This window comes from Poeciliopsis prolifica, unplaced genomic scaffold, assembly GCF_027474105.1.
Source record: "Poeciliopsis prolifica strain line A6 unplaced genomic scaffold, Auburn_PproV2 SCAFFOLD131, whole genome shotgun sequence".
NCBI lineage: Eukaryota > Metazoa > Chordata > Actinopteri > Cyprinodontiformes > Poeciliidae > Poeciliopsis > Poeciliopsis prolifica.
The window spans coordinates 130,743-150,363 of NW_026562506.1; the positions used below are offsets into that span (position 1 = coordinate 130,743).

Here is a 19,621-nt window from a genome sequence, read left to right on the forward strand (position 1 = left end):
GCTCAGGAATATGTTAGTTAATAAAAAATGTTAGTTTTTTTTTTTTTTTTTTAAAGGGTGGGGGGGGGGGGGGCATTCACAAGTCAATTGTTTGCCAGTAAGTTACAATGCAGTAACCATGAAGTGAACAGAAAACCTAGGAAACAGAACAAAGCTGTTCTCCATGGTTTCTGGAAAATTTCTTGTGTCCGTCATTAACAGTAAAAGCTGACGCAGGAACTCTGAGCCTCGTTAAATCAAACTCGAGTCCAAAGTCTTTTGTAAGCAACAGCTATGGACATGTGAGTGTTTTAAATAGGCATGAATCAGTTCTAATTCTCCACACTTCTACTTCACCAAGACTGTGCTCGGATTAAGGTGAACAGTATGTTCGCATGATGACTCAGAGGGGCAAGGCTACAGCTCTAAGAGGATTAGCCAATAAATGGTTTTAATCTTCATTTTGCTCTTTTATGTAGGATCACTGAGACAGCTCCTCCGTAGTATAGGTAAAAAAAAAATTATATTATGAAAAAGTTGATTTAAATCAATAATTCCATTAAAAAGGTGAAACTTTTATATTATATTTATTTGTTATACACAGACAGATAGATTTCAAATGTTTTTTTCTATTAATGTTGATGATTAACTCACAATCAATGAAAACCCCAAATTCACTTTCTCAGAAAAATAAAATATTACTTAAGACCAATACAAAAAAGGATTTTAACAAATGTTGACCAACTGAAAAGTATGAAAGTGCTATGCATTCTCATAAGAATATGAGAATGCATATATGCAATCTCATAAGAATATGAGAATGCATATATGCAATCTCATAAGAATATGAGAATGCATATATGCAATCTCATAAGAATATGAGAATGCATATATGCAATCTCATAAGAATATGAGAATGCATATATGTAATCTCATAAGAATATGAGAATGCATATATGCAATCTCATAAGAATATGAGAATGCATATATGCAATCTCATAAGAATATGAGAATGCATATATGCAATCTCATAAGAATATGAGAATGCATATATGCAATCTCATAAGAATATGAGAATGCATATATGCAATCTCATATTCTTATGAGAATGCAGAGCACGTAGTACTTAGTTGGGGCTCCTTTTGCACAGATAACTACATCAATGGGGCATGGCATGGAGTGGCATTGCTCAGGTGTTATGAGAGCACAGTTTGCTCTGATAGTGACCTTCAGCTCTTCTGAATTGTTGGGTCCGGTGTATCACATCTTTCTGTTCACATAATGCCGCAGATTTTCTATGGGGTTAAGGTTAGGTGAGTTTGCTGGTCAATTAAGAGCAGGGACACTGTGGTCCTTAAACCAGCACAAATAAAAAGTGCTGTGGCACTTTGGACAGGTGCTAAATCATGTTTGAAAATTAAATCTGTATCTCCATAAAGCTAGTCAACAGCAGGAAGTGCCCTAAAACTTCCTGGTAGATGACTGCATTGACCTTGGTTTTCAGAAAACACAGTGGACCAACATGAGCAGATGGCATGGTAACCCAAATTATCACTTAGTGTGGAAACTTTGACTGGAATACAAGGGACATGGATTCTGTCCCTCCTCTCTGACTCTGGGACCTTGATTTCCAAAGGAAATACAAAATTTACTTTCATCAGAGAACATAACTTTGGACAACTCAGTAGTAGTCCAGAGTCCTGTTTGTCTTTAGCCAAGCTGAGACACTTCTGATGACGTCTCTTGTTCAAGAGTGGCTTGACGCAAGGAATGCAACAGCTGAAATCCACATCTTGCCTGTGTGTGGTGGTTCTTGAAGCACCGACTCCGACTGCAGTCTACTCTTTGTGAATCTTCCCCCATTTTCAAATGGGTTTTGTTTCACAATCTCCAGAATGTGGTTTCTTGCTTGTCCACTTTTTTTCTACCACATCTTTTCTTCCCTTTCACCTCTTTATGAATGTGCTTGAACACAGAGCTCTGTGTAACCCAGGTGTAAATTTTAATTCCCTTTTCCTCATCTTCCCATTTTTTCCCATTTCTAGGGCTAGGCTTTTTCTATCAAATCTTGCGACAGTTTTAATACGATGACAGGGGCTCTCGCGAGACTATGACACAGCCAATCGCGGTTGAGTATCAGGGTCACATGTGCCACCGTGGCTTATCTGCAAGGTATATTAGAGGGAGCGGTGAAGTATGAAAGATTAGGACGCGTTGGGAGGAGCAGAGCTGCAGGTCAGTTAAGCATCGTGTCATTCTTTTTCCTTAATTCTGTCTGATGCTCACATAAATATGTTGACCAATAGGAGCCACTGACTGTGAGCTGAGATGAGATGAAAAACCGTTTGTGTGAGATACAAACTGAGGAATTGGTGAGTGTTTCTGTTTGTAACTTAGCGTTAGTCCATTGGTATCATTGTTTGTGTAGCTGCTAAATTGCTGACTATGTAAATCCAGATGTTTCCTAACTTGAACAATTAATTGGTGAACAAAAGGTGCCTTGAATATTTATTGAGCACTTGTTTAGATTAGTTTTTTTACATTTCGTGTGAACTAATTTATATGATGCATATTTATTGGATTTTTCATGGATGTAATTTATATATGATCTTTATATTTATTGAACATGCATATTGTATGTACAGCCAGCCTCTTTAGCAATGATGTTTGCCCTCTTGTGCTAGGTATCAAAGGTCATCTTTGGGACAACAAAACCTAATATCAAATGTATGCATTGTGTAGCCTACAGAACTAAACTGAGAGACAATTTAAAAGCTTTTGCACAAGTTTGAACTAATTAGCCGATTAGTGTGTGGCACCAGGGTACTTCATATGTCGACCATGACATATTACTGAATCGACTTGAAAGTTGGGTTGGACTCTGCGGTTCGGTGCTCGACTGGTTTGAATCTTACATAAAGAACAGGGATTTCTTTGTTTCAATTGGGAACTTCTCATCAAAGAGGTCAAAGGTCACATGTGGGGTACCCCAAGTTTCAATCCTAGGACCCCTCTTATTTAATATTTATATTCTCCCACTAGCTCAGGTTATAACAGGAAATAATATTAGCTACCATAACTATGCGGATGACACACAGCTCTACATTATGATGTCACCAGGTGACTCTGAACCCATCCAATCACTGAACAGATGCTTAGAACAGATAAATTTGTGGATGTGCCAAAACTTTCTTCAGCTGAACAGAAACAAAACTGAAGTCATTATTTTTGGACCTAAAGAGGAACGATCTAGAGCTATAGATCTAGAGCTATAGATCTAGAGCTATAGAACTAGAGCTATAAATCTAGAGCTATAGATCTAGAGCTATAGATCTAGAGCTATAGATCTAGAGTCAATGCACAGCTTCAGTTATTACAACTAAAAACTAGCGATCAGCCCGAAACCTGGGAGTAGTGATGGACTCAGACCTGAACCTTGCGAGCCACATAAAGACAGTTACAAAGTCAGCCTTCTATCACCTGAAGAACATCTCCAGGATTAGAGGACTAATGTCTCAGCCAGATCTAGAGAAACTCATCCATGTGTTTATCTTTAGTCGCATTGATTATTGTAACAGCGTCTTCACAGGCCTGTCCAACAAATCAATCCTCCAGCTGCAGCTGATCCAGAAGCTGCTGCTCCTGTTCTCACTAAAACCAGGAAGATAGAGACATAACAGCAGTTTTAAAGTCCCTCCACTGGCTCCCTGTAGCTCAAAGAATAGATTTTGAAATACTGTTGTTAGTTTACAAATCACTGAACGGTTTAGCACCACAATACATCAAAGATCTGCTGTTGTTGTAGACTCTCAGGTCTTCTAGTTCTGGGGATGCAAAGCATTTATTCTATGTTGCTTGACTTTGTGTTTTTGTAATTATGATGTAAAGCACTTTGAAATGCCTTGCTGCTGAAATGTGCTATAGAAATAAAATTTGATTGATTGATTGATTCAATACTGAACCTTTTCACGATATTCTAATTTTCTGAGATGACTTTGGAGTTTTCTTTAGTTGTCAATAATAATCATCAACACAAAATGAAATAAACACGTGAAATACATCAGTCTATAGAAAATGAATTATTATAATATACAAATTTCACTTTTTGAATGGAATTACTGATTTAAATAAACTTTTTCATGATATTTAAATTTTCTGACCACCTATATGCGTGGCTCTTTCTGTTTTGGTACTAATTAATTGATGTGACAATGAGGTATTTGTCCCACAGCTAGTGCCAGTTCAGTTCCTACTCTATCTGCCTTGGGATCCATGCAACATACTTGCATGGAGCTGCATGGCAGCTTTGCCTCTGTCAGACTGACCCAGAACAACTGTGGTTACTATCCAGGAGTTAGCCACTCTCAGTGTTGGAATGACTAAATGACTGTGATGTGAAGCGCTTTGGAGTCCTCTGGGGTTGATAAAGCATTCTACAAGCACAAGTCATTTACATTCTGAAAGGAGAATATCCAACATAGGCAATAAGAAAAGAAAAATGTAGCTTTTCCTTGTCAACTTCAGGAGCAACATAAAGGCATATTGACCTCTGATTTAGAATAGACTAGAATAGAATATACTTTATTGAGCCCATTAATTAGTATCAATGGGACTTTACTGATCCCCAATGGAATCAATAAAGTATATTATTATTTGTTGAAAGCTACTCCATCTTAGGTAATAAGATTTAATCTGTTTGGGTTTTCACAGCAACCCATCAGAATATATTCAAGACAAACTGGCTCAACCAACACTGGATGGTTTTACTCCTTTAACGACCCTACTCAAAAATATTTCAAATGCTTTTCATCTGGCCATCCAGCCTGGTCAGTGCCTTCTTATGCAATTCCACTTACTTCACAGACTGGGATTTCTCCCATTGACTTCGATTCCTCCGGTAGAATTTCAACCGGGTCAATTAGAAGGAGGAGTTGTGAACAATGACATAAATTTTCTTTAGAAATGTAGTGTGCCTGTAGCTTTGCAATGGAGAAAGTGAACGAAGCCATTCATGTTCAAATATTAAATTAATATCATCAGTCACCTCTTTCAGCTCAGCTCTTCTTTCTTCATTGCATGTAATTTCCAGTAAACTTCATTCCATTGCATAAGCCACAGACAGAAGTAGCAACTGGATAAAACTGAAACCCTGAGAGACTACACCTAGAGTAAGCAATCAAGAGTGCACACCCTCTGTAGGAAGCAAAACGCAGTGTAGTACGAGGGGCTTGTTTTTATATCAATGTTTTGGTCTGGGGGAAGTAAGTGAAACGAGACATGCTTGGCTGTATGATAGAATAGTGCTCATTGTCGAGAAGGGCCTTTCTGTGTTGAGTTTCTATGTTCTCCCTGTTTGGTTAATTCCAAGTACGTTGGATTCTCTCCCAAAATCCAAAAGCACGCAGAGATTAGGATAACTAGTCTCTTAAAGTGGCCTGCATGTGAACCATGCTTTTATATCCTTGCCTGTCGACACTGTGGGGTTGTGGGGACCAATCCTGGTCCCCACGAGAGAAAATTCTGTTTTTGGGTTAGGTATGTGATGATTAGGCTAAGGGTTAGGCTGTAATGAATGGAAGTTAATGTAAAGTCTGTGTGTCCTATGTGTATGTTAGTGCTTCCCTGTGATGGACCCCACCTTGATTTTCTGATTGCTTGGACCAATAACACCGTCTCACTGGACAAACATTTAAATCATAAGCTTTACATTTCTCAAAAATGTATATTTGAATGACAGGATAAGAATTACAGATGAAGCAGTAAACCACACTTTCTCAAGGTTCTGCAAATTGTTTGTGCTTTGAAAATAGAAAGACAAAAGTTTTTCAATTTATCCCATGGTAACAGTACTGAAAAAATTAGTAATGTCTTAAGATTCTGAATTTTTCTCTCTCGCCTTGATAAAAGCAAAAGCATCATTGTACTGTGTGCAATACTATGAGAACAGTTATGTGACTATTTCTGCTCTACAGGTGGCACACTTTTACATTACACTGTTGCTATCTCTCCCACACATGTATAGACATGTAAACATAGTGTTGCCAAAAACATCTGTAAAGCAAACACAGTCAGCTCAGCCAGGGCTGACTGTCTGCCCCTTTATTGTATGCCCAAGGGGGTTAGAGATTAGCAGAGCTTTCTCTCAATAGAGTTGAAATGATTAACTAAATGAAAAGTTTTACTAAAAGCACACAAAACGCACTAAGGAACAACGGATGTAATAATTTACTTTGTAATATTTCCCATCTGCCATGTCTGTGTCTCCTCCATAGCAGCTTCCTGTGTGAGCTGCAGGAAATGAGCTGACTGACCTTTCTGTACAGCTGGACTGTTCTGCAGGCTGGTGGTCTTTGAAGACGGCTTGGATGAATCACAATCCGAGTCTTTGCTTGTGTCAATGGACACAATGACATCCTTCGCTCCTGAGGACTTCTCCTGGGAGGACAACAACTCATCTGGCAAAAACAGCAATTTAGAACACAGATTGAGTAGAAGCAGAAACAAAATACTTAAATTAGAATAAGTACCACATGGAGAACTAAATAATTTTCAACTTTTCAAATTCGGTTCAGTTTATTCATTTCAGCTAATTCACAACATGTCATCTCAAGGTTAAAGTTTAAAAAATATGCAATTTTAATATTTCTGCCAATATTTTTTGCTGCTGTGATGCTTTCATGGTCCACTGGTGGTAGTAATAATAGTAATAATGATAATAATAAAAAAATGTGGCAGTAATCTATCAATTACACAGCATTCCCAAGTTCAGCTCAACATCTACCTAAAGTCAGAATGGATTTTCCCAGATTATTTTTGAAAATGTCACTAGGTGGCTACCCAGTGTTTCCAGCCAGAACATGTAGCAAAATATAACCCTATGTTAAAAACAAAAGTAAAAAATGAATAGATGTCGAGTTAATATCTTATACAACATATTAAGAAGTAGAAATAGATTTCCTGTCTTATTCTACACTAAGAGTTAAAAAGTAAAAGTTAAAAATAAGTTCATAAATATAGATAAAGTGCTAAAAATCTTTAAAAACTGTTACATATGCCTTTAGTGATTGCTTTTAATGACGGATTAAACAACCAATAGATGGTACAGTTGATTTTACACCAGCCAATAAAGTTGATTGTCGTGCTCCTTCAACTGCATTGCTTAGATTTTGCTCAGATTGTATCAGACACGCTTGAGAGCTCAAAGCTGATGGTTGCTTCTGCTAGTAGCATGGAAGATCTTGTCAAATTCGATAAAGAATATTGGAAATCAGTAAGAAAAACAATGTTAAAATAGTTCTGCCAAATATATGATTCAAAATAGTTCAAAATAGTTTTTTTATTAAATCTCAGAAAGCTTCCATTGTGAGCGACTGAAGTCCAGAAAAATCTCCTTCTAGCGATGTGCAGATCGGAGCATGAGTGAGTGATTACACGCGCTCAGCAGTTAGCTCAGTAAATTCACTGAAAATTGGCTAAAATCCGTGGAAACTGATCAAATTGAATAAGAATACATTTGTATTGTACAATTTTGCGTTATTGTTATTGTGTATTGTAATTGCACTTATGTTTCTATTAGCACATGTTCTAATATTTCAATGGTGCTAATTCACGGTTCACTCCAGGAGCCAAGGTAGAAAAGCCTTTTCCCTATAGTCCAAAAAACTTTTTGTACTCCAAAATGCAGCCACAGTATGTCCAAAAGAAAAACATAAGTGCCATCATTTTCATATTGAGTGTTTACAGAGGCTGATAATCTCTTCTCTCAGCTCCTGGATCACTGTTGAAACTTTGAGTTTTATGTCAAATACACATGAATTAAATGACAGAAACTAATTTTTTCACTGCATCTTTGATTAATTTTGTTAGTTTCTGCCCAATCAGAGTCAGGTATTGTGTAGTTGGCGCTTTTAAGCAATTTTCAGTTCATTAAATCCAAGTCTATGGAACACAAAATATCAGTAAAATCACTCTGTCCCTCTAAAACCTTTCATAAAATCATAAAAGTGCATCGAATTACGTTGTTTGTCAAATGCGGTGATATATATCGTATTGTGGTCAGATTATCGTACATCATATTGTATTGCTACACCCCCAACTGGCCACTAGCAGTGAGACATTGAATGAATATTTGACAAACACATCAAAAAGACTAAAAAATACTGGGTTATTTTTTTTCTATAAGCACACAATTTTTGTTTATTTGTAAATGTGGATCCACAATGTTCACTATATTAAATTCTACTCTCTTATAGACATTGTGTGCTCTCCTGTGTTGCTCACACCAAGGCTCCCACGAATTCAGAATCTTCTGATTAGGCCGAACTTCCTTTATACATGTGTAGTGTTGGTATTAGTCATTGAAGTAAATTAACTTATCTGCTATCTAGTATTATCAAGAGTATTTGAAGTGACCTTTCTTGTAACAAAAGGCATGATTGAGTGTAAATCATGCCATTAAATCCTCCCAAAAAGGCAGTGCCAAAGTGACTCAAGTGAAGGCTTTATCAAATGCACCCAAAGCCCTGATCATTGAGCCATCCAAGGAGCTGGCAGAGCAAACCTTCAACAATGTCAAGCAGTTTAAGAAATATGTGGAAAATCAGTTAATTAAATCCAAGTCTATGTCAGTATCTAAATAGGCACCGACATGCCTATTTAGACATAGGCATGTCTAAATTTTAGACATGCCTATTGAGAAATTTGTGTCGTGTTGCACATAGACGACACTAAAGAATTTTTAAAAAGGTGTGATGGGTGGGATTTGATTATTTTGTGTCTAATTCTGAATGCCTTGCTCATACTGGCCATATGGGAAATCAGTTTTTTATAATGAGGCTCTAATAGCAGGGGTCTGATACCTTGTCCTTGGATATGAGACACATCCAGCCCCTCTTGCAGCCGCAGAATAACAGCGCCATACTGGAAGTCAAAGGCATCACTGAAGAGGACAAAGAAAAAAACAAAAACAAAAAAACACGTGGTGACAGGAAAGAAGGTCATTGACTGCATCAAGCCATCACTGGGCCTGTGAAATGAAGGTCAATAGAGCAAAAAAAAGAAAAAAAAACCTTAGAACAAAATAAAGCAAAGCATTTGGAGCTCAACTGATTTAAACCTAACACTGTAGTTTGATCTCTGTAGCATGTCTGCCTCCATGGCTAAATAAAATTAAAAAAAAATTCTAAAACAAAGTCTGAGTGCATAACTGTATGTATTAATTAGCTGTATGTGTCCTGATGCAGGACACCATTTCTAATGGTCAGGTCTAGTCCAGACCGTCTAGAGTTAAAATCCCCACCCTTCATGAGCTCTTAGTCCAAGTCTTTCACACACAATCTCAGGCTTCAGTCATGAGAAAAAATTGCTACCGATTGCATTATTACAAGGGCTGCACTGTTCTTCATGCACCTTCAGCCCTATTTTGTTTTCTATTTGTTTTGATATTAACAGATTTGGTTAATAGCTGCTCTCCATTTGATATCTTCTGATACAATAACTGCTGAAGTGAAATGGGCGTTGGCAGGACAAAGCTTTACAAAAGCTGGAGTTTGGAAATTTGGCCAAAAATTCTAATCGATGCACTTGTTTTTTTAACTGAAGCAAGTTATCCCATAATACCCCCTGTATTTATAGGGGTAAAAATATCATCTTTGTCTGGTTGTAAAAGAAGCAAGATACCTAAAAATGGCACCAATAATGCCATTCTTATTGCCATTCCAGTGAAGGAATGGTGGATTGACAGAGCAGAGGGGGGCAGACCTGGAGGACAGGGAGTGGTCTGTTTCTCCTAACGTGGCCAAAGGAAGGGAAAGAGAGAGAGCCATGTCGTTAGAGCGAGATTGACACTCCAGCTCTGAGAAACAGGAGATCTGGCAAGATTTGAATAGTTTTTGATGTTAAGTATAGCATCAATAATATCAAGTGTCACGTGTCTTGATTATTTATAGTCAGAAAAAAAAACCTAATAAAATTGAGTCTTGATAAAAAAATTTTTTAAAAAAGCCTCAGTTGAAAATTGACCTGTAATCTAAGTATTGCTTTAGATGCTCCAACTTACTGAATCATATTAATGTAAGTCTCCACATTCATCATGTCACCATCTCTCCAATCATTCTTGAAGCCAAGCACAAGTGTGTTTGGCCGGAGACGACCCAGACCCGCAGCCTAAAAGAACAAAAGTTCAAATCACTGAACATCACCCTCACTTTTATGTGGTTTTAGACAGAACCGCAGCAAGCACTATGAGTATGACTGGTTGCATTGGGTTAGACCAATGCAACTGTCATTTCAAAGTATAACAAACATTTGTTTTTGAATAACCAGTTTGGAAATACTTCTATTGAATGCAAGCAGTGTTCAGTCAAGTGCTTATTTTGGGGGTAATTTGTAGATTAACCGTGCATGGAGGCGTTTTTATCTTTAGCACTTGATTTTAGAGGTTTAGTACAGGGGTGCCCAAAGTCGGTCCTTGAGGGCTGGCATCCTGCACGTTTTCATTCTCTCGGTGGTAGTACCAAAAACATTTTCAGCATGTCAGTGTTCATCTTTTTCCTTCTAACAAGCCATCATTTGATCCAGGTGCATTAAACCAGGAAGAGAACTAAAACATGCAGAATGCTGGCCCTCAAGGACTGACTTTGGGCACCCCTGGTTTAATATTATCAATGACTCACCATTAAAAATGACCTTCAAAATTGCTGGGATTTAGAAATTAGACTTAAGAGGGACATATCATGTAAAATCCACTTTTTTGTCCCTTAAAATACATTTTTTGTGTACTTTGAATGCATAGAAGTAAAAAAATATTTTACTTATTCTCTCCCAGTGCTCTGTAGAAGTCTTTATAGTTTTTTGGGTTATGCTTTTCAGTCTGTTCATTTCTCTCTTGTGCCTATAACATTTTTCTTGTCTATGACGTCACCGCATTAGGTGTAGAATTAACCAAACAAGGTCATGATTTTCAGCAAATCAAATTTGTGAATCCACCAATTTAAAACCTTGCAGCAATTTTGGAGTCCAAATTCAGTTAGTTGCAAACAGACGAGTCAAAATGTTCGATTACAGCCCGTATAAACACACATAACTCCTTACATCGCCCCCGGCATCAGAGCCTCTTCAAAATGTCTGGTCAAATTTTATTTTTCTCCGGAATGTTCCCACATCAGTGGGAAAAGTCTGAGTGCTTCAGCCACCTGCGCCAGTATAAAGAGGAATTTTCTGAAAGACCTTGTTTGATTGAGGGTCAGTTTCTTATCTCTATGGAAATAATAACAACAGCAAGGTTGTAAGCTGCTAATAACTCTAAAATAAGAGCATTTATTTTAGACATAAATTTAGTGTGTTGATGTGTGGCCATGTGCTCAATAGTATTCTGCTTCCGTAAGCACTGTGTGCTACCTGTTAGCTGCCTCTTTGAGGATATAACTGTGCTTCATGTTTTGGATATAATTTTTTGGCTTTGATTTTTGTCTTGGGGAATAAAAATGATCCAAATGCATTCAGTGACGTTCTTGACACACATCTTAGCTAACTCCTTAATTCTGTCAAGGCTTTATTTATTTATTTACTTTATTTATTTATTATCTTAGGAAATAAGTATATAAAAACACCAGCATTTTTGTTGGAATAGTTAAAGAACCAATACAGTTTAACGTAATGTTTCAAGGTAATGCAAGAACATTGGATGATACATGTTTTGGTGCACACAGACAAATAGAGGCTGGGAAAGCTGAACTAGTTTCTCACCTGGAGCAAGTACTGGGAACCCTGTCTCAGGTCCTCAGCAAACACTGGTGTGTAGAAGGCCTTGGTCTCATTCCTCATAAGCCAGCGCTGGTACCGGGACTGATCTGCTGCAAGGTCTTTGAAGTTTGGCTTTCTATAGCCCTGCTGGAAAACAACAGAACCTTCCATTCATCACTGCTGATACATAACTCTATGTAGAAATCTTGTGCTTATTTGGGGCCTGCCCAGAGCAATGCATAAGGAGAGCAGTGACTGACTCACGAAGCAAGTCAGTCACTGCCTCCATGTGTTGCATGGCAGGCACCTATTAATCTACACCTCAAAATAACTGCTGCTTCCTATTACTATTAATGCAGCCCACACCGCTGCGTGCCCCCTCACTATATATATGTCTATATGTCTATATATATATATATATATATATATATATATATATATATATAAATTCCCTTCTCACCCACCGCGGGTGGTTCTTATCCTCTGAGCTCGGGTCCTCTACCAGAGGCCTGGGAGCTTGAGGGTCCTGCAGTATCTTGGCTGTGCCAAGGACTGCACATTTCTGGACTGAGATGTCTGATGTTGTTCCTGGGATCTGTTGTAGCCACTGCTCCAGTTTGGGGGTTACTGCCCCGAGGGCCCCGATGACCACAGGCACCACTGTGGTCTTCACCTTCCAGGCCCTCTGGGCCCGGAAGGTCCAGTTCTTCCTTGAGGCCCTGGTATTTCTCCAGTTTCTCGTGCTCCTTTTTCCTGATGTTGCAATCACTTGGTATTGCTACATCTACCACAATGTCTGGTTGGTTCGCCATTACCATTTTGTCTGTCTGGATCTGGAAGTCCCACAGGATCTTAGCTCTGGCGTTCTCCACCACCTTTGGGGGGTTTCCCACTTTGATCTTGGGGTTTCCAGTCCATATTCTGCACAGATGTTTCTGGAAACGCTGGAAACACTTAGTTGTTTCGTCCTGGACAGTGGTTCTCACACTCACTAGTCCTCTGCCTCCTTCCTTGCGACTCGTGTAGAGTCTCAGGGTGCTGAATTTGGGATCGAACCTTCCATGCATGGTTAGTAGCTTTCTAGTCTTAATATCTGTGGCTTTTATCTCCTCCTTTGGCCAGCTAATTATTCCAGCAGGGTATCTGATTACTGGCAGGGCATAGCTGTTTATCGCACGGATTTTGTTCTTGCCATTGAGTTGGCTTCTCAGGACTTGCCTTATTCGTTGGAAGTATTTAGCTGTGGCTCCTTTCCTTGTGGCCTCATCGAGGTTACCATTTGCTTGTGGTATACCTAGGTACTTGTAACTGTCCTCTATGTCTGCTATTGTTCCTTGTGGGAGTGAGACTCCTTCTGTGCGGATCACCTTCCCCCTCTTTGTGATCAGCCGACCACACTTCTCTAGTCCGAATGACATCCCAATGTCTGTGCTGTAGATCCTGGTGGTGTGAATCAGTGAGTCGATGTCTCGCTCACTCTTGGCATATACAGCTTGATGTCATCCATGTAGAGGAGGTGACTGATGTTGGCCCCATTTTTGAGTCGGTATCCGTAGCCAGTTGTTGATAATTTGGCTGAGGGGGTTCAGGCCTATGCAGAACAGTAGCGGGGACAGAGCATCTCCTTGGTATATGCCACATTTGATGGACACTTGTGCAAGTGGTTTGCAGTTGGCTTCAAGGGTGGTTTTCCACAGCTTCATCGAGTTTGCAATGAAGGCTCTCAGAATCCTGTTGATGTTATACATCTCTAAGCATTCAAGTATGCGGCATTGAGTCATAGGCTTTCTTGTAATCGATCCAAGCCATGCACAGGTTGGTGTGTCGGGTTTTGCAGTCTCGGGCAACTGTGCGGTCTACGAGGAGTTGGTGTTTGGCTCACCGATACCCTTCTGTGCCGTGCTCATGTGTTTATCCATGTGTTTGCTTATCTTGGCCGCTATGATGCCTGACATGAGCTTCCAGGTTGTGGAGAGGCAGGTTATTGGTCGGTAGTTGGGTGGGACTGGACCCTTTGATGGATCCTTCCTTAGGATTGTCCGCCCTTCAGTTAACCATTCAGGGTGAGTCCCACTTTGTAGCAGCTGGTTCATTTGGGCTGCTAGTCGCTCATGGAGGGCAGTGAGTTTCTTTAGCCAGTAGGCATGGATCATGTCAGGCCCTGGTGCTGTCCAGTTTTTCATGCCTGAGACTCTTTCTTGAACATCTGTCACAGTGATGGTTACCGGGGCTTGCTCAGGGAGGTTGCTGTGGTCCTCTCGTAGAGAGATCAACCACTGTTCCTCCCTTTTGCGGTAGTTGTGATAGCAGTTGCCGTTTGCAGATGTTGGAACACTGAGCTACTAGTTGTTTAGCGTTTAGTGTTGACTGGGGATGTCGAAGTAACCATTCCTTCCCCAGTCTTTGCATGTAACCTCTCTCACTAGGGTTACTTGAGTAGTAGCATTCCAACAGATCCACATTTTCATCTCTCGCCCATTTCCGTCTTGTTCCAGTAGCCCATTTGTCATCAAGGTGCTCTGGTTCCCCAACACCTGACGCAGACCTTGTTTGGCCGGGCGACGTCTGAGCCGGCATGTTACGCAACTTAGTATCTCTCATGGTATGAGGTAGGCAGTAGCTTGAAGGGTCTTGCCTAAGGACCCAGACTGGATTCGAACCCTGCCCTCTCGGGTGATATACTGATGCCTTATGTATTGAGCTATCCAGTCAGCTTATATATATGTTGTTGAAGCTGTTACCAAAATTTAATGAACAAGATCCTAATGTGTTTTTCTCTCTGTTTGAGGACATAGCAGAGGACAATGATTCGAGTGATGTAGATTGCTCCAAAGTGTGCTGGTGGGTAAGGCCCAAGAAGCTTATGTTTCATTAACTTCAGCTGGTAGAAAGGTTTACAAATCTGTCAAAGAAGCTGTTTTGAAGGCTTATGAACTGGTTCCTGAACATTACAGACAACAGTTTAGGAACTGCAGGAAGGCTGAAAAACAGACAAATGCAGATCTGGTCAGAGAACTAAACGCCCAATTTTATCGCTGGCTATTAGCTGAAGGTGTGGAGGATTTTGAATCACTTTGTGATTTGATGGTACTGGAACAGTTAAAGAACATTATTCCAGATGAACAAAAAGTAAAAACGGCTGCTAAAGCTGTCGTCTTAGGCTATGAGTATATTCTGACCCATAAAGCTGTGAGGGATTATAATGTGAAAAGTGGCCATAGCTTTAAAGAATCCCTTCATGACTGGTTCTCTGATAAAACTAGATTGGATCTTACTGTGAAATTTAAAGCAGACTCTGTAATTATTGTCGCCAGAAGGGACACTGGAAAAATAAGTGTCCTCTGAATATAAAACCTAAATCCGGTAGTAGATAAGATCGTCGAAAACCTGTGGCTTTAGCCAGTGTATCACAGTTGCATTCAGTGGAGTTTATATCTCCAGCTGAAGTTGAAAGTGTAAGACCAACTGTTTTAGCTGCACCTGTTGACTGTAAGTCTTTTTCAGAATTGACTGAAGCAGATCCCAAGATTTTTGAGAAGGATGTCAGACAAGACTATGCTCCTTTCATCAAACATGGGTTTGTTTTGTTGAGTGGCGGTTCAAATAAAGTGGCTGTGAAGATTCTGTGTGATACTGGAGCATCTGTATCTTTTATATTGGAATCTGTTTTGCCATTTTCACCATTATCTGATACTGGTTGTAGTGTCTTGATAAGAGGTATTGGGTTGGAAACTTTCTCTGTGCCTCTTCATAAGATCTACTTGCAGTCAGAACTGGTACAAGGAGAAGTAACTATAGCTGTTCGTACTTCTTTGCCTGTGGAAGATGTGTCTCTTATTTTAGAAAACAATCTGGCAGGCGGATATGTGTGGCGAGATGTTGCACCCCCTTCAGTGGTCTGAGCTTCTCCAGCTGTTACTGTGTCAGATGCATGTGCTCAAGACTTTCCTGAAGCATTTCCAGCTTGTGTGGTAACTCGAGCCATCACTCATTCTTTGGCTGAAAGGAGGTTGCGTTTTAGTAGAACAGGAAGTTCTACTAAAACTTCCTGTTTGCCAACTCTTCCTGTTCCTTTGTCACTCAGTGAGTTGATTGCAGCCCAGCAGGAGGACACAACCTTAGCTGCTTTGTTTGATCAAGTCCAGGCAGCTGAACAAGACACAAAAGTGCCATGTAGTTATTTTCTACAAGAAGATCTCTTGGTACGGAAATGGTTGCCTTACAACAGGGGTGTCAACATCCAGTCCTTGAGGCACGGTGTCCTGCAACTTTTAGATGTGCCTCTGCTGTACCACACCTGAATAGAATAATTAGGTCATTAAGGCTCTGGAGAACTTATCTACAGAAGGAGGAGGTAATTAAGCTATTTCATTCCTGTGTTTTGTATCTGTGGCACATTGAAAAACTGCAGGACAGTGGCCCTCGAGGACTGGAGTTTGACACCCCTGCCTTACAGTGACCAGGATATTGTTGGCCCAGTTTATCAAGTCGTTGTTCCAGGCAAGTTTAGAAACCTAGTTTTGAAAACTGCTCATGGAGAATTGCCTGGCCATTCAGGAGTCAATAAAACTTATAATCGAGTTTAAGTCATTTTTATTGGCCACGGCTGAAAAAAAGATGTCGCTTCTTTCGTGAAAACCTGTCATACTTGCCAGCTAACTGGGAAACATAATCAGAACTTGAAACCAGCTCCACTTTTCCCCCATACCTGCAGTTGGTAAACCTTTTGAACATTTGATCATAGACTGTGTTGGCCCACTTGGTCCTTCAAAGTCAGGCTCTGTGTATTTACTGATGGTAATGAGTAAAAGCATTCATTGCCAGTGGTATCTTAGTGCTTAAAGTGCCTTGGCTCTTGGAGGAATGCCTGAAGACTAGGTTAAGGTTAGTCAGGGTTTTGGTCATTTAGTTAGCTGTAGGAAAATGGAGATTTGCCAATTATTGGGCGAGGTAGTACCTAGGTAGTTGGGCTACCTAGCCCTACTTTATTTTTGGGCTAGGTAGAGCTTATTGAAAATTTCAAAATAAAAGCCTTGACAATTTTTATATCAGGTTTTCACTCTTTTGGGCATTATATAACAGACTTAACTGAACCAGTGTTACACATGGGATTAGTGTTGCCATTTAAAATGAAGCTTATTCCATTCAGATTGAGTAGGCTCAATCGGACGGTGTTTACAGCAGGCATTCAGGTGGGTCAGTTCCTCAGCTGTCCGACTCTGCGCTCTTGTTCCCATACACTTGCTCTTTCAGGCTGAATTTAATGGAAATAATACAGGACGTGTCAAGTTTCTCCTGGTTTGATTTCACTGTGCATTCCCAACTTGAAAAGGATTATCTTTTTTTGTGAAATATAACTGGCGTTCACTAAAGGAGTCTTCATTTTAGTTATATTTATTTTTATATGATGCTCCAATCATACAGGTGAAAACCCTCAAAAGAAACAGAAACATCTAAATTACATCGTGAACTCAACAGGACAAATACACTGTGAAAACTCAAAATAAATTTCCACTGATTTAAATCATTTAATTCTACAACATAATAAATATTAAGCATTTCATAGTGAAATTAAACAAATAAATTAACATTTTCTATCAATATGTTCTGCTTTAACTAATAAACATCAAGTGCATATAAATATATATACATTTCTTTTTTTTCTCATGAAAACAATCAAAAGTTAAAGTCCATGTAAAACAGTATTAGGAGCTTACCGGCTGTCCTTCACAGTTTTTTAAAGATTTGCACAGTTTGTTTCTTGCATGTGATCAGCACTGTTTGTCACACATGCTGTGCCACTCTCTCAAACAAGAGTGAGAGGTCAGCCACACCTAAAATACTTTTCCAATTGCCAGGAGATTGACTCCACCTGGTTCTCATCTGTAGCAGGCAGAGCACAAAGAAGCAACAAGAGGGGAGTGGCTTCTTGGCAGTTCACCAGAACGACTCCTTTACCTTCGTTTTTAGGCTGAAGAAGCTGATGAAGGCTGCAAACTTTGTTGTGCGGCGTTAGCTTTAACTTGTAGCTTTAACTGGTAGCAACAAATATTTACAAGCCTCCGCCTTCTTAATTGAAATCCATGAAAACTTAAAGTGCACAGTATTATTTTATTTGTGTCTTAAGTAGACTGCCTTTTATAGCAGTCATAGTAACTGAAAGCGGAAAAAAGAGAGCCGCATTTGCGCATGAGATTGTGACGTCAGCGCGGCAGGTGCAAAAAGCCCATTATGTCTCCCCCAGTCTGACTCACAGCTGGCAGAGGATCCATTATCATAACAACTGAACACAGCAGGGCAGAGCAGCTGATTAGGACTACAAAAATACATCACTGTAGTTCTAACTATGGAAGAACTCTCAGCAAAGAGCTGGCCTTTAGAAATACTTCTGTTTTCGGCATTTTATAATTGATTTTAACCATTGTTTCACACAATGGCAATTTTAAATTAGGCTTAATGAAATTTTCAAAATAAAACACTTGACAATTTTTACATCAGGTCATTGCTGTCTTGCGCATTGTTTTATTTATTTATTTTTTTTTTTAACAAAACCACTGTGACACTTTGGATTAGTTTGACCATTTAAAACTAAGCTTACTGAAAATGTCAAAATAAAAGCGTGAATATTCCTCTCAGGCCTTTCAGAAAAACTAACCGCTTTAAACAGTTACAATTCTCTCTCTCCCGGTGTATCACTCTGACATGACAGTTGACCTCCTCTTTAGAACTACAATGACTGAAGTTTAGAAATGCAACATGGCAGAACACTCGGTGCCTACAGAAGAGGTCTGAGCTGTTTGTAAGAACTTCAACATGGCGGAACTGTCAGTTACTACTGCTACGCAAGACAGTGCATTTGCATTAGCTCTAGGCAATAGTGCAAGGCAGAGCATTAGCATTAACCTTTTACCTTCAATAATATATTCACTATTTTTCTTACATATTAGCCATGTTTAGTATACTGAATGGAGTAAGGCATTTACAAACATGCTAGTGATTCCCCACATGCTACTGAGAGTATTTACTCTAACATTAGCATTTTGGCTCATTTTAGCTCATACACTAATTTTAACATACAGAATGTTGCAAGTCCATTTTAGTAATCATGCTTGTGACTCTCCACAGGCTATACACTACATTTTATCTAAACTGAGCACTGATGCAAATTTTTAGCATCAGAACGCTGGGTCCAAACCGACAGGCACACTTTGGCAGGCCCCGATTAAATTTCTTCAGGAATTTTCTAGTTAAATACTGACCTAATCTACCCTTCAGCTCAAAGTTATGGCTCATGAAAAAATTAATGGGATGTTGCAAATGAATGTGAGATAATGTAAAAAAAAATTATGCCTTAATTTAGACTTTGTTATTTGTTGGGTTTTTTTTTAATGAAGAGTGGGTGAACAATCCAGCTCTTCAGCCAAGAAAGTGTAATGCTATTAGCTGGGAATGTTTATGCCATTTAACTTGAGCCAAGTTTCTTTTCATACCTAATGGAAGCAACAGAACCAAGCAGGAGAGCAAACAAGAGGCCACAGCTAGAGGACTGCTGCCAGTGAGAACTGCACAGAGGCTGCATTCATCCACTCAACAAGACTTTTCAGTTGCGAAACATTTATGGCCAGCAGGGGATTTGCTAAGCATGCAAACAACAACTGTTTTGCAATTATGGATCCCTTATGTTTTTTCCTGCAGAGATCTCATTATCTTGGATGTTGTAACAGTTTCCCTGCTGCATCATCACACCTAATCAATTATTCCCTCGGATTCCCTGAGAGATCAGAAATAATGCTGTCCCTTGAATCAAAACTGCTGAAATGTGGAAAACTAAAACATGAAGGCGTTTCCATCTCCACTGTAGATAGTGCAGCTCTAGTGGCAACAAGTTTACACCAGATCT

The 19,621-nt window shown here is 39.4% G+C and overlaps 1 protein-coding gene across 4 annotated transcripts in view; it reads right to left on the reverse strand.

Annotated features, from left to right (window-relative positions):
- Nucleotides 1-19,621, reverse strand: part of slc12a2 (solute carrier family 12 member 2) — an 83,892-nt gene that overhangs the window by 17,770 nt on the left and 46,501 nt on the right. For 2 of the 4 annotated variants that reach the window (XM_055024859.1, XM_055024857.1), the window contains exons 17-20: nucleotides 11,725-11,865; nucleotides 10,037-10,143; nucleotides 8,838-8,917; nucleotides 6,291-6,434 (exon numbers count right to left, since the gene is read on the reverse strand). In XM_055024859.1, coding sequence (XP_054880834.1) covers nucleotides 6,291-6,434; nucleotides 8,838-8,917; nucleotides 10,037-10,143; nucleotides 11,725-11,865 — 472 coding nt within the window. Of the gene's footprint in view, nucleotides 1-6,290; nucleotides 6,435-8,837; nucleotides 8,918-10,036; nucleotides 10,144-11,724; nucleotides 11,869-19,621 lie in introns of all 4 variants that reach the window. The other 2 variants (XM_055024858.1, XM_055024856.1) reach the window with 1 other exon arrangement.